At 45.4% G+C, this 18,261-nt stretch overlaps 1 protein-coding gene across 11 annotated transcripts in view; it reads right to left on the bottom strand.

Annotated features, from left to right (window-relative positions):
* Positions 1-18,261, bottom strand: part of Ablim3 (actin binding LIM protein family member 3) — a 138,895-nt gene that overhangs the window by 31,831 nt on the left and 88,803 nt on the right. For all 11 annotated transcript variants that reach the window (XM_008837895.2, XM_008837896.2, XM_008837898.2 and 8 more), the window contains 2 exons: positions 16,895-16,988; positions 10,744-10,831 (listed from right to left, as the gene is read on the bottom strand). In XM_008837895.2, the coding sequence (XP_008836117.1) occupies positions 10,744-10,831; positions 16,895-16,988 (182 nt within the window). The remainder of the gene's footprint in view (positions 1-10,743; positions 10,832-16,894; positions 16,989-18,261) is intronic.

The raw sequence follows: 18,261 nt of genomic DNA, 5'->3' as shown, positions 1-18,261 counted from the left end.
GGGGGGGGGGGGGGGGGGACACTCAAGATCGGTCCCAAAGGCAGCATCTTCACCCTGGGAAAGAGAAAGCTGAGTAGAGGGTGAACCATGTTCTTGCATATTTTAGTACTCTCTGTGGAAAGAAAATTTTATTTGCTTTGCAAGTCTTATAAAAGTAGAACAAGAATCAAGGGCAGAAATTCCAGGGAAGGAAAATTAACCTCTGTGAATTGAACGCTCTTGCCCATTTGATAGTGAGCTCCCTGCCCCTAGAAGTTTTCAAATATATACACACACTCTCCATTCTACACATGTAACAATAATATTAAAACTCTAAAAAATAAAAAACAAGATATTTGACGTTAGGCCAATTGGATTCTTTAAGCTGGGCTCAGAGATTTGGGCAGATAGGACAATCTAGGCTCTGGTTTAATAGCTACAGTTTCAGATTCAGTGTCTGTAAGAACATTCACTAGATTTAGGTTGGGCAAGGTGTGACCTGTATGGACCAATTGTTTGATGGAGATTCCTGGACCCCCACATGGAACCCCTGATGCCAGCTTCTTGGAGTGGGTCTGAGAATCTGAGATTCAAGATTTCTCCAGGTGACTTTATGATTCTAAATATGATAACCGCATGGTTAAACACCAGACAACACTCCAAGTTAATTTTTTAGAATGCCATGGCATAAGTAAACTTTCCAAGACAGAACTTTAGCACTTTATAAGAACGAGGCATTTTTTGTTTGCTGGACTCCTGGTTCCATGAATCACTCTCTTACTTGCTGAGATTGTCACCCACAATTCCAATTTCTGTGATTTAAATCTACTGAGACCCAAATCTCCAGCATAGTCCTCAGGTGGGTATCAGATCATCTGTGATGCTTATCAGAGTCAGCGGGACCTGTTACAGCATGCCCCACACCTGTAGCATCTGGGGCTGACTGGATGCTCAGGATCCCATCCATCTTTCCATTTGGTCTTAACACTCAGTTTGCAGTGCCTTTTAAAAACATGTCAAAGCTGGATCTGGTGATGTTGTCTTGCAGAATGCCCAAGTGGGTAGTTATAAATACGGCAGTGACTGGAAGTAGCCAATCAGAAGTTTCTGTTGCATAAGCACTGCACTTTTTAAACACTTCCGAATCTGAATGTTTTTAGACATTGTGGGTTTCTGTGTCCCTCCCGGTGTCTGATTCACCACCCTGCTCACCTGTCGATGTGTGTGGTTAAGGTTGGGGTTTGAATTCTGCAGGGAATTCTGCTTCAACAAGTTTCTTCTATAGACTTCTCTTGACCATAGCAGGGTGAGGCTTCTCAGCATTCTGCCTCCATGGCTGCAGTACCACCTCTGTGATGTGGATCAGCTAGGACCTTGGCATTGCTCCATTAAGAACCTCAGCCAGGGGTGGAGAGATGGCTCAGGGGTTAAGAGCATGTACTGTGCTTGCAGAGGACCTGACTTTGGTTCCTAGTATTTATACTGGGTGGCTTACACTGCCTGTAACTCCAGTACCAGGGGATACGATGCCTCTGGTTTCCATGGCACCCACACTTACATGCACATTCCCACATATAGACACATATACACACAATTAAAATAAAATAAACACTCTCTCCAAAGAGACCCACATAAATAAACATATGTGATATAGCCATGCAATAGAATATGATTCAATCTTGAAAGGAGTGGCACACTGACGCTATAGCATGCATGGATGAACCTAAGCAGCTCTGTGCTCAGGAAAAGAAGAACATACATTAAATGATTCCATTTTTTCAGGCATGTCCAACCTTTTGACACTGTGACATGATGCCATCCACAAAGTTCATACTCAAGAACTGTACCATCCAGTTACAAAACAATTGTCGTAAATCTCATGATGTTTTAAGTGCATTTACAATTTTGTATTGGGGCATATTTATAGTTATAGTAAGTCTGTGGGCACAGAGCGGCTTAGTGGTGCCAGTAGCTATAGGCCCACAGGAGTAGAGGCAACTGCTTAAAGAGGATGGAGGTCTTCTTTCGTGAGACGGAGCTAGACAGAGATGATGATTATACAACATTGTGAAAGGACTAAAAGCTACTAAATCACATACTTTGAAATGGCTGGTTAATCTAATGTTAAGTGACTTTTTATCTCAATAAAAGAAAATCCAAGAGCAGGTGGACTACTTCTACAGACCATAGGGTGCTTTGTTCTCCCTCGGTTGCTGAGGGTCTAGATGCTGCTGGAGGGAGACAAGCAATCTCTCCCTGTTGGGTCTGTTATATAATAATGATACCACCACTGCCATCATCTTGGGAGTCAGCAATCCTCCCCAGGCACCAGACACTTAATGAATTATTTTAATATGATATCTATGAGGTTTAAATCCTATTATGCTGCTTTCTACCTCACTGGCTGCAGTGTCTAGAACAACTTAGTTACTATTCTATGCCTTGGTTTTCCCATCTGTAAAGTGGGGATTGACAATATCTGAACATAAGTTTGTTTTAAGGCTGAATGAAGTAGCTCATGTATAGCACTGGAACAACATCTGCTTGTAGCACTGGAACAACATCTGCTTGTAGTAGGCATTGTGTGTTAATTTTCATTGTTGTTATTAATGTTGTCTTCTCTCTCCCATCCAAAAAATTATCTGTGTGCCAAGAGCTAGCTTGGGTAAGGAGAAAAGAATCACAGAGAATGGAGACGGTCAAGGTGGTTGGTTACCTTGACTCCCAGGAACAGGGCCTGGGTGAGCCAGGAGATGCAGTGTGTATTACTGCATCTCAGTGTTCTGGTGAGGCTGGTTGGCCAGCAAGCTCCTGGGGGTCTGTCTCCAAATGCACATGTACCCACACCCAGCTTTTTATATGGATGCTGGGGATTCAAACTCAAATCCTTATGCTTACACAGGAGGTGATCTAACCCACTCCATCTCTCAGCCATCCCTGGTATTATTATAACTCACATTTAGAGAGTGCCTGTGTCTGGACTCATGCTACATACATGCTGATAACAATGGTGCTTAAAAATAAAAATGATAATAATAATAAAGGCATCTGACATTTACTGAGGAAATACACAGAGCCCTATTTGAGTGCTTTTCCCTTTTGAGACAAGATCTTGCTACACTCCCCGAGGTGGCCTTGAATTCATGATCTGCCTGCCTCAGCCTCCTAAGTGTTTTCTTTTCTTTTTTCTTTTTTTGTGTAGTGTGTAGTATGTGGTACATGTGGTTATGTGTGTGTGTGTGTGTGTGTATAATGCATGCACATGAGTGTGCATGTGCACATGCAGAGGCCAGAGAAGTACATTGGACGTTTTCCCCTCTCGGTCTCTATCTTATCCCTTGAGATGGGGCCTCAGAGGAGAAGCCTCCCATTGCAGCTAGGCTGGCTGGCCAGTGAGCTCCTGGGATCCGACTGTTTCCATCCCTTAATGCTGGTGGTACAGCACACTCAGCCACACCTGGCTTTTTACCTGGGTGCTGGGAATTCACACCCAGGTCCCTCATGCTCACACAGCAAGTGCTCTTATCCACTGGCCTATCGCCTTGGCCCCTTAATATGTTCTTAATGCTGTTATGGTAATATTGACACAGGTCATCACTGATGAATGTGCTGCATCCTAGGGCATAGACACTCCTGGGTGTGCTGTGAGCTTGGGCTAGCAGAGCTAGCCGTGCTTGACTGTACACCAAGCCCACATCCTGTGGCTGCGCATTGCTCCTTAGAGCGGCCTTGTGTGGGGGCACCTAGCCTTGCCCCTCCTTTACAGATGGTGAGGCTGGGGTCCCAGGAGCTTGGATGTCTTAGGCTTTTGTCTACCTCCATCTCCCCACCCTGGTCTGGCCTGGCCTGACATCTGCCCAAGTCAGGTTGTCAGAATCTCTCTTGGGATCTCTCTGCTGAGCTCAGGTAGGAATGCTGCCTGTCTGCGCGCAGCTGGGGTCGGAGGCGGTGGAGCCCTTCTTCCCACAGCATGGCTTCCAGTCTGGGGCAGGAGAGTGTGAGACCAACAGAAAAAGAAGCAGAGAAAAGACTTCTCTGGTGACACTTTAGGGCCCCTCAATGTAGCTGCTTCTAGATGCTTCTTGTCTCAGCAGCCCATCAAATATTTCCCTTTTGTCTAGTGTGGCTGGAGTTGGGTTTCTGCCACTGAAAAGTCCAAACGAATAAACCATCTCATCAAACTCAAACTTGAGTACTGACAAACTCATTCTTGACTTGCCCTGCAGGCAATTTTGTTTCTCAGAAAATAGAGGACGAAACAAGGGAAACTGCTGCTCTGGACCTAATTTTGACCAATATGAACAAATTGGCTGGTGAAGTAGGTGTGACATGTAACTGGTGAGAAAATAGCCACATCGCCTTGGGTTTGTGGTGCCCTGAGTGGAGCAAGTTGGAAACAGACTTAGAAATACAAGCCTCAGAGACTACACTGTAATATTTTCTATGTAATTCAAGATGTGTGGTAACCCTTAAAATCTTGGAAAAAAATGGCAGCTCATCAAAAATTAAAATATACTCTCTTTAAAATGAAATATACTTAGTACAGTCAGACTTGAGGAAATACCAGTTTAGGACAAGAATAGGATATGTTTGAAGAATCTAAAATTATGTAGCAGGATTGGGGAAACACAAGATTTAAAGTTCTTAAGCATAACTCCTACAACCTAAGCTGTCACTAGAAAGATCCAATTTAAAGTAATAACACTGAGCTATGAAATGACAGCAACCAGAACAGCATCTTTGCTAGTGTGGCTGGAGGAGAGACAAAGATCAGGAACATGGCTAGTGCCAGTTGTGGTGGCACACGCCTTTGATCCTAGCACTCAGGAGGCAGAAGCAGGTGGATCTCTGTGAGATTAAGGTCAGCTTGGTCTACATAGTGAGTTCCAGGCCAGCTGGGGCTATGGGGAGACCCTGTATCAAAACAAACAAACAATCAAACAAACCAACAACTGGATGCAGTGGCATGAATCTGCAGTCTCAGCATACTTAAGGTGAAATGGGATATGGAGACAGGAGAGTCATCTAGAAGCTCACAGGTCAGGCTGACATGAAGTACACAGCACAGCTAAAAGAGAAGAGACCTCACTTCAACAAGGCAGAAGGTGAGAAGTGACTTCTGAAAGTTGTCATTTGAGCTCCACATGCATGATGTGCCAGAGGTACAGTCCCTCTGCCCCACAACTTATAAGAAATAAAATTAGGGCCTGGAGAGATGGCTCAGTGGTAAAGAGCACTGGCTGCTCTTCAGAGGACCTGGGTTCAATTCCCAGCACCCACATGGTGGCTAACAACCATTGGTAACTCCAATTACAGGGGATCTGATGCCCTTTTCTGGCCTCTGTGGGCATTGCACACCCACAGTACACTTACATACAGACAGGTAAAAACACTCATACACATAAAATAAAAATGTTAAAAAAGAAGTAAAAAAACCCAAGTTGGATAGAGCCAGAGGAAAGATCCTGAAGGTTACCTTCTGACATACATATGCCTATACATATGTGTACACACACACACACACACACACACACACACAGAATTTGGAAATAGATACAAACAACATGCTTTAAAGAAACCCTAGCAAGACAGACTAGCTAACCTCGGCCAAGTCATGCAACTTTTCTATCTTAAGTTGTTCTGGAAAATGAGGACATTAGTATTTTTTAGCTCACCATGTTAGACTAGATCAGAGGCCTTCCAACATATTTTCATTGTTCCCAAACTTCCCCTTTATAGCTTTTCATACCTTTCTTGACATTTTCACTTCAATGGATAAAATGGGGGGACACACTGACGACTTGTAGTATAGCATTTGACAAGCAGTAGATGTTAAGTCAGGAGATACATTTTGTGGTTATTACTAATGCTGTATTTCTCTTGTTTAATATTGGTGGGACTCATACTTAGTTACAATCCTTTCATTAACAGGGTAGGATTTGTCCCAGGATTTCCTAATGAATTAGTTGAACATGCAGATGATAACAGATGATTTAAAATGTGCAACTGAACTCATGTTAACTGTCTTAGATCATTGAAATGGGGAGGGGGTGACACATGGTGGAGAGAGAAGGCTAGACGAAGGCTGTATCACCCACTTTTCATGGACACAGTCATATTTAGAACAAGAGGGCACGCCACTGCATTTAGAGTTTAGGAAAATGCCCACTTCTGCATCAGCTGTCACCATGGTGATTTCAGTGTATGTTCTGCCCTGAACCTGAAGTATTTTAGTTATTTTTTGCTGCACCAAAACCAGTGACATAATTTCCTAGGGAAGCCCAAATGAAGGGTTTGGATAACAAACAGATTAGAAGTCTGGCGTCTTCACAATAACAGTTAAATGACAGAATGCACAATAGAATTTAAAACAAATAAAGGAAAACTTGTTCTAGTCTCCTGGGTTCCAGAAGTTCTCCTCCAGACAGACATCAGACTTCTTATTAGAGCCTATCAGAAGGCCATCATACAGCAATTAAAATACGAACCAAACAACCAAGGGAGCTCCTGAAGATCACCTGCCAGAACTAAACAGCCCATCTACAGAACTGCCAAGGCTGGGTTCATAAGCTGTGCAGACCTCTAACACACACTCTACCTCTGGGCCCCATCCCACCTTGGCACATCACTCTGTGGGGCTCATAACACCTTCATAGTTCAAGTCTGCTGTAATGTTCCTGAGGTGTGTGCCTGTTTCTTCTGGGCCATGTTTGTAGATCGTCAGTTTCTCCAACACGTGGTGCTTCCTCCTGCCCTGGGCCTTTTCACCTGCTGTACCACAGCCTCCACAACTTTCCTTTCCTCTTCAGCTTCCCACCACTGATTTGTGCTCAGGATCCTGGCTTGAAGGGTCCCTTCTTCACAGGAGCTCCCCTGTCCTCTCAGGCTAGACCAATGGCCTTCTGACACATTCCCATTGTCCTCAGACTTTCCCTCCACGTACCTTCCCCAGCTTGCCATTGATGTTTTTGTTTCTATTTGATTAATGCCAGTCTCTCCTTTCAGAGAATGAACCCCACCAGGGCAGCAAGCATGTCTGCCTCACTCATCTCTAAGCAGAGTGCCTGGCATGCAATAGAGACACTGGCACACAGCGTGGCCTTCACTGGAATGGATGAATGAAAGACTCATTCATACTAGCCTCACTTCATAAGGGAAGGAAGAGACCCAGAGGAGGGAGTCACTCCTCAGGGCCTCAGCTCATTGATCCAAGTGTCGACACTATAACTCAGAACTCCTGGTTCTTGGCTGGCTCACTCCACTCCTATACTTCTATTTCTGAAGGGTAGCTTCCTGAGTTCTGGTGCTGCCATTGTGAGGGTACCCAAGGCCCAACTTAATCTCCTGGTGGCTGCCACCCCTACCCCCACATGACACCCAGAGACAAGTCATCATGACTGTAGCACCCCAGGACCTAAGCCCCCTCATTCCAGGATCACTCAGCACCCCTTGAGGCAGGTCTTCTCATACCCAGCAATTACTCCCACTCTCCCAGGAGCCAGGGAGTAGGGAGGGGATAATTAATGAGAGGGTGACAAGTCCTTCTTCACTACTAAGAATATCTCCCACCTCCTGGAGGCATTTCTGCCTTAGGTTTGATGGTGCATTCTCTCTCATGATCACAGAGCTGTTGGCTCCATAGTTAACTCTTTCAGCATCTGAGGGAAACTGGGTCAGGAAGATCCTAACTCATGGCTGTAGGCTCCAGGGCAAGGGCTTGTCTCTTCTGCTCCCTGCTGCCTCTCCAGCGGTTAGGAGAACATTGGACATATGCTAGGTGTTCAACAGATGTATATGGTAAATGAACAAACAGGAACTACTACATCTGTATCTTATTGGGACTGTGATCAATTCATCTTACAGATGAGAAAATCAAGATATAGAGAGTTAAGAGGCTTGCCCAAGGCCAAAAACTTAGTAAGCAGTAGTGCCAGGACTCAACCTGAGGCAGTCTGGGCTAAAGCACCAGGGGAGAAAGATGAGGATTAGGAATTCAAGCAGGAAGGCAGACTCTGATTACTCAGTGACACACAGGTAGGAGTGTGGCTGTGAGGGCAGGGTTGATGCTAGGAGGTGGGTTCATCAGAAAAGGGGAAAGGATCACCAGGTAGCAGATTTTCAACCCAAGTGCAAACTATTCTGGTGCTGAGACTTGAAACACAGGGTCCTGCAGCAGGAATAACTCAGGGCACTAGTGCTCATGGGGAGCCATGGGGATCTGATTATCAGCCAGGTCTGAGTCCCGGGAAGGGAAGGTAGAGAAAGCTTGGAGGGACTCTCAGACCAAGTTCTGCTTTGCCCTGCACACTCTGGTTCACACCAGGCTATGCCTTTCCCTTGGCCTATTTTTTCTCCATCTATACAATTAGGACAGGGACTTTACAGTTTAGAGTGGCACCTCTATCCCTCCAACACATGACGGTAGTATATTTAAGTAAGTAGTTACAGAGTCTTAGAATCTCTGAAATGCCCCCTCCCCCATTCAGTCTAGCACAAGAGCCCCCACCTGGCACTCAGCAGATGGCACAGGATTTTATTGAAAAGCTCTGGGCTTGTAGTTTGAAGTTGAGGATGATTTTGCTTCCTTTCCTAGACCCTGTGATATCTGTCAGTATCTGAGACATTTTTGGTTGTCACAATGGAAAGGACACATTACTAGCACCCAGTGGGTGGGGACCAGGGATGCTACTAAATACCTATAGTGCACAGGACAATCCCCACACCGAAGATTATCCAGTCTCAGATGTCAATGGTGTTGAGGTTCAGAAAATCTACTCTAGGCCTGGGGCGGGACCAAATTATAGCTTGAGTGATTCATGGCTGTGGGCATCTGTGGTGAGGACACGCTTCATAGGGAGACCCACTCCCTGTAACTGGCCCCTGGCCTCAGTGCTACCTCCTGGGGAAAACTTGAAGGGCTCTGGCTCCTCTGCAAGAGGCTGTTCAAATTCTAGATAGGGTAAATCACAGCCATTCAGCCAACACCCCCTCAGTGTCACCTCTCCAGGTTCCCACAGTCTTTGCTTGAACCTGGACCCCTCAGCCCCGATACTGGCTCCACCTGTACTCACTCCTCTTATGTGACAGTATTAGGGGGAGGGGGGTTGGGGGATGTGATTAGGTCCCGAGACCAGAGTGTCCATGATTGAGATCAATGCCCTTATGAAATAGGCCCCAGGGGGCTGCCTTGCCCTTCCACTATATCAAGATGCAGCAAGAAGGTAGCCGCTATGGGAAAGCAGGCCGCTGCCAACTCCAAGTCTGTTGGCTCCTAGATCTTGGACTTTCCTGTCCCCAGAACTCTGAGCAATAGATTTCTACTACTGCTGAGTTACCTGGTCTGTGGTAGCTTGTTTTGTGGCCTGAACAGACCAAGATACCAGCTATTATGTTTTGAATATGGAATATCCATCATAGGCTTGTGTCGTGAATGCTTGCTTCCCAGCTGGGTGCTGTTTTGGGAGGCTGTGGAATCTTTAGGACGTGGGGTCTAGCTGGCAAAAGTAGATCACTACACATGGGCCTTTGCAGGTTGTAGCCTGGCCCCTGGTTCAGGCCTTACTCCCTGCTTCCTGGTCTTCTATGATGCAAACAGTCTATATCACACTTTCTTGCTGCCATAAACTGAATGCTGTGCCCTCCTTGCCACAAAGGGACTGAAATACTGAAACCTTGAGCCAAAGGAAATCGAAATCTTTTCTCCCTTAAGGGGTTCTGGTCAGGCATTTTGGTGACAGTGACATAAAAGTAACCAATATATCAGCTGTCACTCACTTACCAGCTCCTAGTCCTTTCTTAGGGAGACTTCCCTGGCCCTCCTCCCATTGGGCCCTCCCTTTAGCAGCACCCACCATGCCTGCATTTATTCATGTGGCATTTATTCATCTAGTTCCATCTTAGATTATAGGGTTGTGATGGGGCCTCTTTATGGGCCCTATGCAGAGCTTTCACATGGTAGGGGCTCCAGAAATAACTGCAGAAGCAATGAATATGTGGACTGAAAGCTGGTTCGGAAGCTTAGGCGTTGGGGATGTTTAGTCTAGAAAGAACATTTGGAACCTTGGTGAGGAGGCCTTGCATGGGAGGCTGAAGTGATTGTATTTAAAATCAGTGAGAGGCCTGGGAAAATCTGACAGAAAAGCAGAGCCAAGAGCAGGGTGAGGTACTGGGATGAGGGACTGGACAGAGGACAGGGGGCTGAGTGGAATCTGCAGATAATTTGGTGACCTTTGCAGAAATCCTGGGGCAAGAGGACAGGCTCTGGGAAGGAAGGTTCTGTGGCTTGCTTTGGGGCAGGGGGACTACTGATACCCTCTATTCTTCCTGCACCTTGGGAGCCTTGAGCAGCAGCCTGCTATGATGCTCTGAGATGTGGGGAGAGGGATGGAATGGGACAGTGCAGGTAGAGGCTGTGGTACATTAGACTAAGCAGCCTGGGCATCCTTCTGAGGTTTTATGACCCTCCTGTCCTGTACAACTCAGCCTCCCACTCCCAGGCAGAGCCAGAGGAGTTTTCTCAGGGCACTGCAAGGGAAGCAGGCCAGTCAAGCAGTCGGTGGAGGCACACAGCGATGGAAGGCAGATTACATGTCACTTCATATTAACCACACAGGCAGCTTTCCTCATCTACCCAGAGAGGGGAGAATTAATTGCAGTCTTGAGACCAAGCTAGCAGCAAAGATAAGACCAAAATGGAAGGAGGTTATATCTCTTTTCTAGTCATGAGACGATCAGAATTCCTTAAGGACAGTCAGATTTGCTTACCTGTGAGGTACATCTCCTCTCCTTCGGTGAACATTTGGTGGCAGCGTACACATCTGGCACAAGTGGGGTGGTAATGTTTCCCTCCTGCCTATGGAAATCAGGAGATAAAACAGACTGTCAGAACTGGGGCTGCTGTCCAGTTGAGGCTGGTGGGTGAACATTTCATGGGTACATTAATACTGTGGGCATTGCCATAGCCTGTGGCATCCAGAACCACAGGAGAGTATACTCAGATAGCTTGGTGATTCCTTCATGGGTCCTGATGGAAGCCCAGGGATTTTCCTGGACATGTGTAGAAGCCACTGTTCCCACCTCCTCATTCCCACACAACAAAATATTCTTGATTTGAGGACATCCTGGCATTTCCCCATGTGTGGGGTCCCTACCACTTAGTGTTACCAAAAGTAACTCTGTAACATAAACTTGAGATTTAGTAGCACTGGACATGAAAAGGATCCCCCCTTTCAATCTTGTTTAAATTATTAGGATTCTATCAAGGATAAGGGCCCTTTTTGTCACAGCTTCAGAATTTGCATGGGGGGAGTGGCACAGAGGATGGGATGGAAGGCTGAGCATGTTTTGAATGAATATTTTTCATGTTAGAACAGATATTGCTTTGGGGGGATATTGGGAATTATGATGTCCCATTCTCTAAGCCATTACTTGGTCTAATGTTAATTCCAAAATTAAAATTGTTTAAAGGGGATTTATTTCAAAATAGTTTTAGGGATAGGATTCTTGGGATGGGCTTGTCTATTTTGGAGAAACTCAATTTATTCTCAAAAATTTGCAAGAATGTGAAAGGGGCAGAGTCTCATGAAAGAAGAAAGCCGCAGCCCCTTTCTCCATCCTTGGTTAACATGTGGCTCCCACAAATGAGAAAATGTCCTTGTTGTCATCCAAGCAAACTGTGCTCAAATTTTAGAAGGAGCCTGATATTTTCCCAAGCCTGGAAGTCGTGGGACTGATTCTCTTTTACTTTGACAAGGATAATCAGTTTAATTAGTAGCCTCTTCCTACTGTGTCTTTTTAATCATTTCAATTATAGACCCTCTCTTCCCCTATCATGGAAACAGTACCTTGGCAGTACTGAAGCATAGCATCTTCTTAAATGTCACACCCCACCACCCGCCCCAGCTGAAAGAGACTTCATGCCCATGTCAACAACCTGGGCCCTGGATGGTGCAGAAAACAATCCAGAGAAGGGAGGCTGCCAGAGCAGCTGAGAGGCGAGATGAACCACTTTATCTGCTAATAGGCGTAAGTCAAGAAAACAGTGAAGAAAAGTAGCAAAGAATTGATACCCCAAATTGAGGCCATATTGGAGAGGACTGAGAATGGAAGCCAAGGTAAGGGAGGAAGAATGGAGACTTGACATTCAGCATCCTAAGTTCTGTCTCTGGGGAAGGAAGGGGTCGTGAGATGGCCTCAGGAGGGAATGTGCAGAGTTATGATGAGAAGAATAGAAACAATTTAAGAAAGTGCCTACAGTGTATTGATATGTGCTGGCCCTGTACTGAGACACTGCTTAGCCAACCTCCTTTCTCATCTTCCAGAAATAGCACCAAACCTCTCCTTGGTGGGACCACCTGCCATCAGCCCATATGGTGATATGGTGTTAACCCCCACCAATAAGCTGATTCCAGCTCTATTGGCACAACAGGTTCAGGGATGGGTCTGAAACTGTCCAGAGTTGAGGGAATTATTTTTATAAATGGACACAGTCTGGACTAATGACTTTTAATTAACCCCAGCAAAACCATGTACTTTTGTGTGTTGTGACCTGGGCACCTGATCTTGTTACCTTGACAACCTCTACTTGGTACTCCACTCAAAAAGATAATAAATGAATGTGGATATGCTTGAGATTAACATAGCAAATAACTGAAAGCCATGCACCTATACCCACTGCATGCAGTGGAGATTGGGAAGGAAACATGACCTTGGGTGAATAAGATAATCTAGAACTAGGGATGAAGAGGCTGGATGGTCTGTTAAGATGAGAGTGGAGCCAGGTGTGGTGCCGTACACCTTTAATTCCAGCACTTGGGAGGTAGAAAAAGGTAGATCTTTGTGTGATCGGAGCCAGACTGGTCTACATATAACAGGTTCCGGGCCAGCTGGGGCTACAGAGGACCCTGTCTCAAATTTAAAAAAAATTAGGGTGGAGCCAAGCTTTTACCTCCTGAAGCTGGAGAAATCATTTTGAATAAAATAATGAGTGGGGCTGGACTCAAGACAGCCTTTCATCAAGACAGTTCCATCTGCACAGTTCCAAGAGACAGACGGTTCCAAGAGATTTTGGGGGAACAAGTGTCTTCCGAATTTGGGCCCACTCTTAAAAATTAAAGAGTTAGGCTATTTGTTCAGGTAATTGTAATGTTGGCATAGTAACGACACACAGAGTAAGGTCAGTGAACTATTGGGGAAGAAAGGTTGCTTTCTTTTGTGGATGCCAAGTGAGAGGTTGACCAACCCCCCAAACTCAAAGGGGAGCCTTTTTGAGAATAAAGCTAACGCAAAAGAACGTGGAGCCATGGAGGCCAGAGGGTCCACGTATTTTATTCAGGCACTGAATCTAGCTGTGCTTGAAGCCAGAATGATTCCTGTGCTCTTACCATAGGAGAGGTGGTGGTCTTTTCCATGGACAAACAAACGTACAGTCCTTTTTTTTTTTTAATATTTGAAAGAGTCTCCCTGTAGGCACAGCTGGCTTGTAGACCAGACTGGCCTTGATCTCATGGAGATCTACCTGTGTCTGCCTCCAGAGTGCTGGGATTAAGGCGTGTGCCACCATGCCTATCATGGCCAGCACCATTTGAGTATAGCTTCTGCTCTACAACTAAACAAAGTCCTGCCTAACATATCCATTCGGAATGAAATGGCAATATTCACTACTGACAAAGATTGACTTGAAAGGAACTTACTTAAGGTTTTATAGACACGTAAAATTAGAATCAAAGTCTTTCTCATTGAACTATGATTTTTCCCTTGATATCATGCTCCCTCAAAGACCCCGAGTGTCTGTAAGTTTTAGGTACCAGTGTGGGATCCAGGAACCTGGAGTCCTAGATTTCACCCCTGTCTCTACCAATAAATATTGCCTTTGACCTTGGAAAGGCACCCCATGTTTTGGGTCTTCCTTTTCTCATCTGTAAAATGAGGAGGCTAAAGTGCTTGATTGCTAAATGTCTTTCCCAGTTTGAAGGGGGAGGAAAAAAAATCAGTCAATAAATCCAACATGCTAATGGAGCTGGTACTAGTGGTGTCAGTTGAAACCCAGTCACAGCTGCATTTGAGGGAGAGATTGCCACACTGCTGAGCAATAGCACAGCTTGAGAAAAAGGCACCTGCCACTAGCAGAAATTCAGAATGCTTGGAAGTACTGGGCCACCTGTACCCTGTGTATAATCAAAGTGCTTCCCCTCTTAAAAGAAAATGCAACTCCATCCCACCAGCTCCAATCTGGAGTTGTGTAGAAGGAACCCGCAATTCCTCTTTAAGGCAACGTTTCACCACACCCATCAGCTTTTCTTCAGCCTCCTCATCCATTCACCAGTCTACAGTTTGACCAGCACTCCATCTGGACCATCACGCTTCCTGAGGCTCTGTCCTTTCACTGTGCTCTTCTCTCACATTGTGTGTGTGTGTGTGTGTGTGTGTGTGTGTGTGTGTGTGTAAAATTTCTCAGGAGCTACCCACCTTGTGTTTTGAGATAGGGTCTTTCACTGGCTTGGAACTTGCCAAGTGGACTGGCTTGGCTGGCCAGTAAACCCCAGGGATCTGCCTGTCTTGCCCTCTCCAGCATTAGGATTACAAGCATGCACCACTGTACCTGACTGGCTTTCTCTCTCTCCCCTTCCTTCCTTCCTTCCTTCCTTCCTTCCTTCCTTCCTTCCTCCCTTCCTTCCTTCCTTCCTTCCTTCCTTCTTTCCTTCCTTTCTTTCTTTCTTCCTCTCTCTTTCTGTCTTTCCCTCCCTCCCTCCCTTTCATTTTTTGAGACAAGGTCTTCCTGTAGCCCCAGATGTCCTGGAATTTGATATATAGATCAGACTGGCCCCACTCTCACAGAGATCTACCTGCCTCTGCCACCCGAGTGCTGGGATAAAAGGCATACACTACCATGCCTGGCACTTGGCTTTTTAATGAGTGTTCTGGGGATCAAACTCAGGTCCTTGTGCTTACAATGCAAGTACTTTATCAAATGATCTATCTCCCCAGTCCTCTGACTGCCTCTCTTTTTAAAACACTCCCTTCTCTGTGCCTTTTGCAGTTGTTTTAAAAAGAGAGCCTGCATTCCCCAAGGCTGGCTCTCGCTCTCTTCCTGTTGGTCAATACTTTTCTGTATCTTGGAAATTCTGATCACTCCCATGGTATCATCATTCATTTTTACTGCTTTGACATTGGCCTCTCCAGGCCTGAGCTTTGTTCCTGAGCTCTGGTTCATGTTCCCAACTGTCTTCTTGCATCCTTCTTGGAATTTTAATCACAACTCATCTCAAATGGTCTCTATGATTCTACCAAGATCATCTTGTTTCTCTTCCATCTCTGGTTCTGCACATGGTAATACCAGGCTTCTTGTCACCCTGTCTCAATACTTTGGTGCAACTTTTGGCTTCTTCCCTTCAGTTTATACTTCTTTAAGTTGCCCCATAGTGGCAGAGCTATTGGATTTTGATTTCCATAATGCTGGAGACAAAGGTCCTTGGCATGCATGGCTCCCTGCTGGCCTCCCCTTCTCCTTCCTCCCACAAACAGCACCATGTTCTTCTCTCTGAGGTGCAGCTCTCCCCACAAATCCCAAGTGCCCAATGAATTACATAAAACTTCTCATCCTTGTATCCCAGGCTCTTGGAAACCTGAACCCAGCACCTTTCCTGAGTTCACGCCTTTTACCCTGCTTTGTATTCTTCTCTGCTTCTAAGAGATGCTTAATCATTTAGCAACTCACGACATTTGCTTGTCTGATTCTCTCTGACTCTATACAGTTAATTTTCTACATCTCAGCTAGTGAAATTAAAAAATATATATGTCTTATCATGCTGCTCCTTGTTTAAGGCTCTCCAAAGGCTTTCCACTACACTTAGTATAAAATCCAAGCTCTCAAACATGGTGTACAAAGTCCTATGAGATATACACTTTGGACATACTCTGTATCCCTCACCCACAATTTTCAAAGCCATTTTGTCCTTTCTGGCTGTTCCCTAAAGCACAGGGCTCATTCGCCCCTCAGCTTTTCACACACTGACCTCATTGTCCTCAGGGCTCTGCTTTAGCGCATCCTCTCCCACAGGCCTTTCCTGATTGTCACACTCCTGCTGAGCCCACATGTGACTGCAGAATCTTTCTCAACTTAGTCCTCATGGTAACTACAAACAACCGGCAAGATTTGATAGCACTAATAAATCTGCTCACAGCAGCTGAACCAGCCTATGATTCCTCAGTCACCGTCAGTTGAAAAACTGAGGTCCAGAGATGCGAAGATCCTCACCCAAAATCAGAGTATGAGTTATCAGTAGAGATAATGCCACAGCACAATTATCCCTGCCCTTAGTCACCCATTTGTCCTTTACACCAAATCCTTCCATGTTTCTACTTCATCAAGGTGGATGGCCCCAAAGTATGGGAAGGCAGCTTCCAGGCTCACAGGGTCTGGAATGAAAGTCTGGAAGGCCAAAGACTCAGCAAGGGGCTGCCGCTTGTCTGTCACTGGCAGAGAGAACTGCTGCATCAGAGGTTGGGGAGAGCTGTTGCCATGGTGATGGACCAGGCAAAGAAGGACCTAGAAAGCAAGCCGCCGAACAAGCTGACTCTTAAATCAGCACATTACCAAATAGTTAAAACATAAAAAGGTCTTCCATCCTTGGGTAGAGTTGCGAGGAAAATCCTAATTGTTACTCTTCAGAAATCTGTCTGGGTCTGAATCCAAAGCAGCAACTGATTTTAGCAGCAGAGCAGGTTTTGAAGCAGGAATTATTTTCCCTGCATTCTATTCTGGGTTACTCAGATCTTGGTAAGGTTATCTGGTTAGGGTCATGTAGTAAGCAAAACTTGGGGAGGTTGAGGCAACGGAAGGAAGGATGTGGTGATTTTCTTGTCTTGGGTGAGCTATCCTATTTATACAACTCTGTGGTTGCTCGGGGTTACTCACCTCCAACACCCTGCCACTGATGTACCGGTCACAAGTTTCACATTTAATGCCAAACTGGGAGTGGTAGTCAGACTCGCAGTACGGAACACCATCCCTGTAAGAGGAAAGTCACAGGGAATGAGGGGGTTAGTAGATCAGTGAGGGTGTCCTGTGGCAGTGCCAGGACCTGCGGTTTCAGTAGATGTACTTGGGGCACTCTTTTCAAATTTACACCCCTTAGATCTCTACAAAAGACAATCTTTGGGATTCAGATTTTGCATCTGGTGAGCTCTCCAGTCCCAGTGGCGCCCCCGTTGCTCTGGGCTGGTCTCTTTTTCCTTTCCTTTCTTCCTCCTCCCCATGAGTTTTCCAGACTCATCTTTTCCCCTTTGCCCCAAAGGATGTCTTTGGGAAACTATTCAAAACACATTTTGTTTGTTATAGAAAAGACAATGCTTGCACATGGCACAGCCTTCTCAAGTCATAAGGGAAATGTCTGTTATCCTTCCAGCCCCCTCCAAGTTTCCCTTCCAGAAGGTGATCATGTGATTGGCTTAAAATTTTATTATTTTTTTATTTCATGTGTATGAGTGTATTGCCTGTGTGCATGTAAGTGCACCTGGTTCGTGCAATGCCTGCAGAAGTCAGAAAAGGGCATTGAATTCCCCTGGAATTGGTGTTAAGGATAGTTGCTAGCCGCCATGTGGTACTGGGAATTGAATCCAGGTCCTCTGCAAGATCAGCCAGTGCTTTTAACTGCTGAGCCGTCTTTCCAGCCCTGTGGTTTGCTTTTTATCATTTTTATTTTTTGTTGGTATTTTGTTTTTTTTGTGACAGGATCTCCCTGTAGCCCAAGCTGGCCTGGAACTCTATATGTAGACCAGGATGGCCTCAATCTCAGAGATCAGCCTGCCTCTGCCTCCCGAGTACTGGGTTTAAAAGGTATGCGCCACCACACCTGGCTTTGTGTGTGTGTGTGTGTGTGTGTGTGTGTGTGTGTGTGTGTGTGAGAGAGAGAGAGAGAGAGAGAGAGAGAGAGAGAGAGAGAGAGATTGGCTTTTTAAAGGCCTTTAAGAATGCTCCTTTTAACCAATTGTAGTGAGAAAACCAATTGGTTGAGCTGATGGACCAGTATATAGGAAGTAGTCTCCATTAGCTTAACTTAAATGCTTTGTCTACCCAGTCCTTAGACTCGGTGGATGGAGATCAGATTACTGTGGCTTATTCTTATTTATTTCTATTTATTTATTTATTTATTTATTTATTTATATCACCATCGTGTGTGGAGGGGTGTCCTGAGGCACGTATGTGGAGGTCAGAAGATAGCTCTGTGGAGTCAGTTGTCTCTTTCCAGTTTTACATGGATTCTGAAGATCAAACTTGGAAAT

This window comes from Nannospalax galili, unplaced genomic scaffold (genome assembly GCF_000622305.1).
Source record: "Nannospalax galili isolate Female #2095 unplaced genomic scaffold, S.galili_v1.0 scaffold19, whole genome shotgun sequence".
In the NCBI taxonomy this organism is placed as follows: Eukaryota; Metazoa; Chordata; class Mammalia; order Rodentia; family Spalacidae; genus Nannospalax; species Nannospalax galili.
The sequence above is the reverse complement of the archived record's forward strand: the minus strand, read 5'-3'. Positions and strand labels throughout refer to the sequence as shown.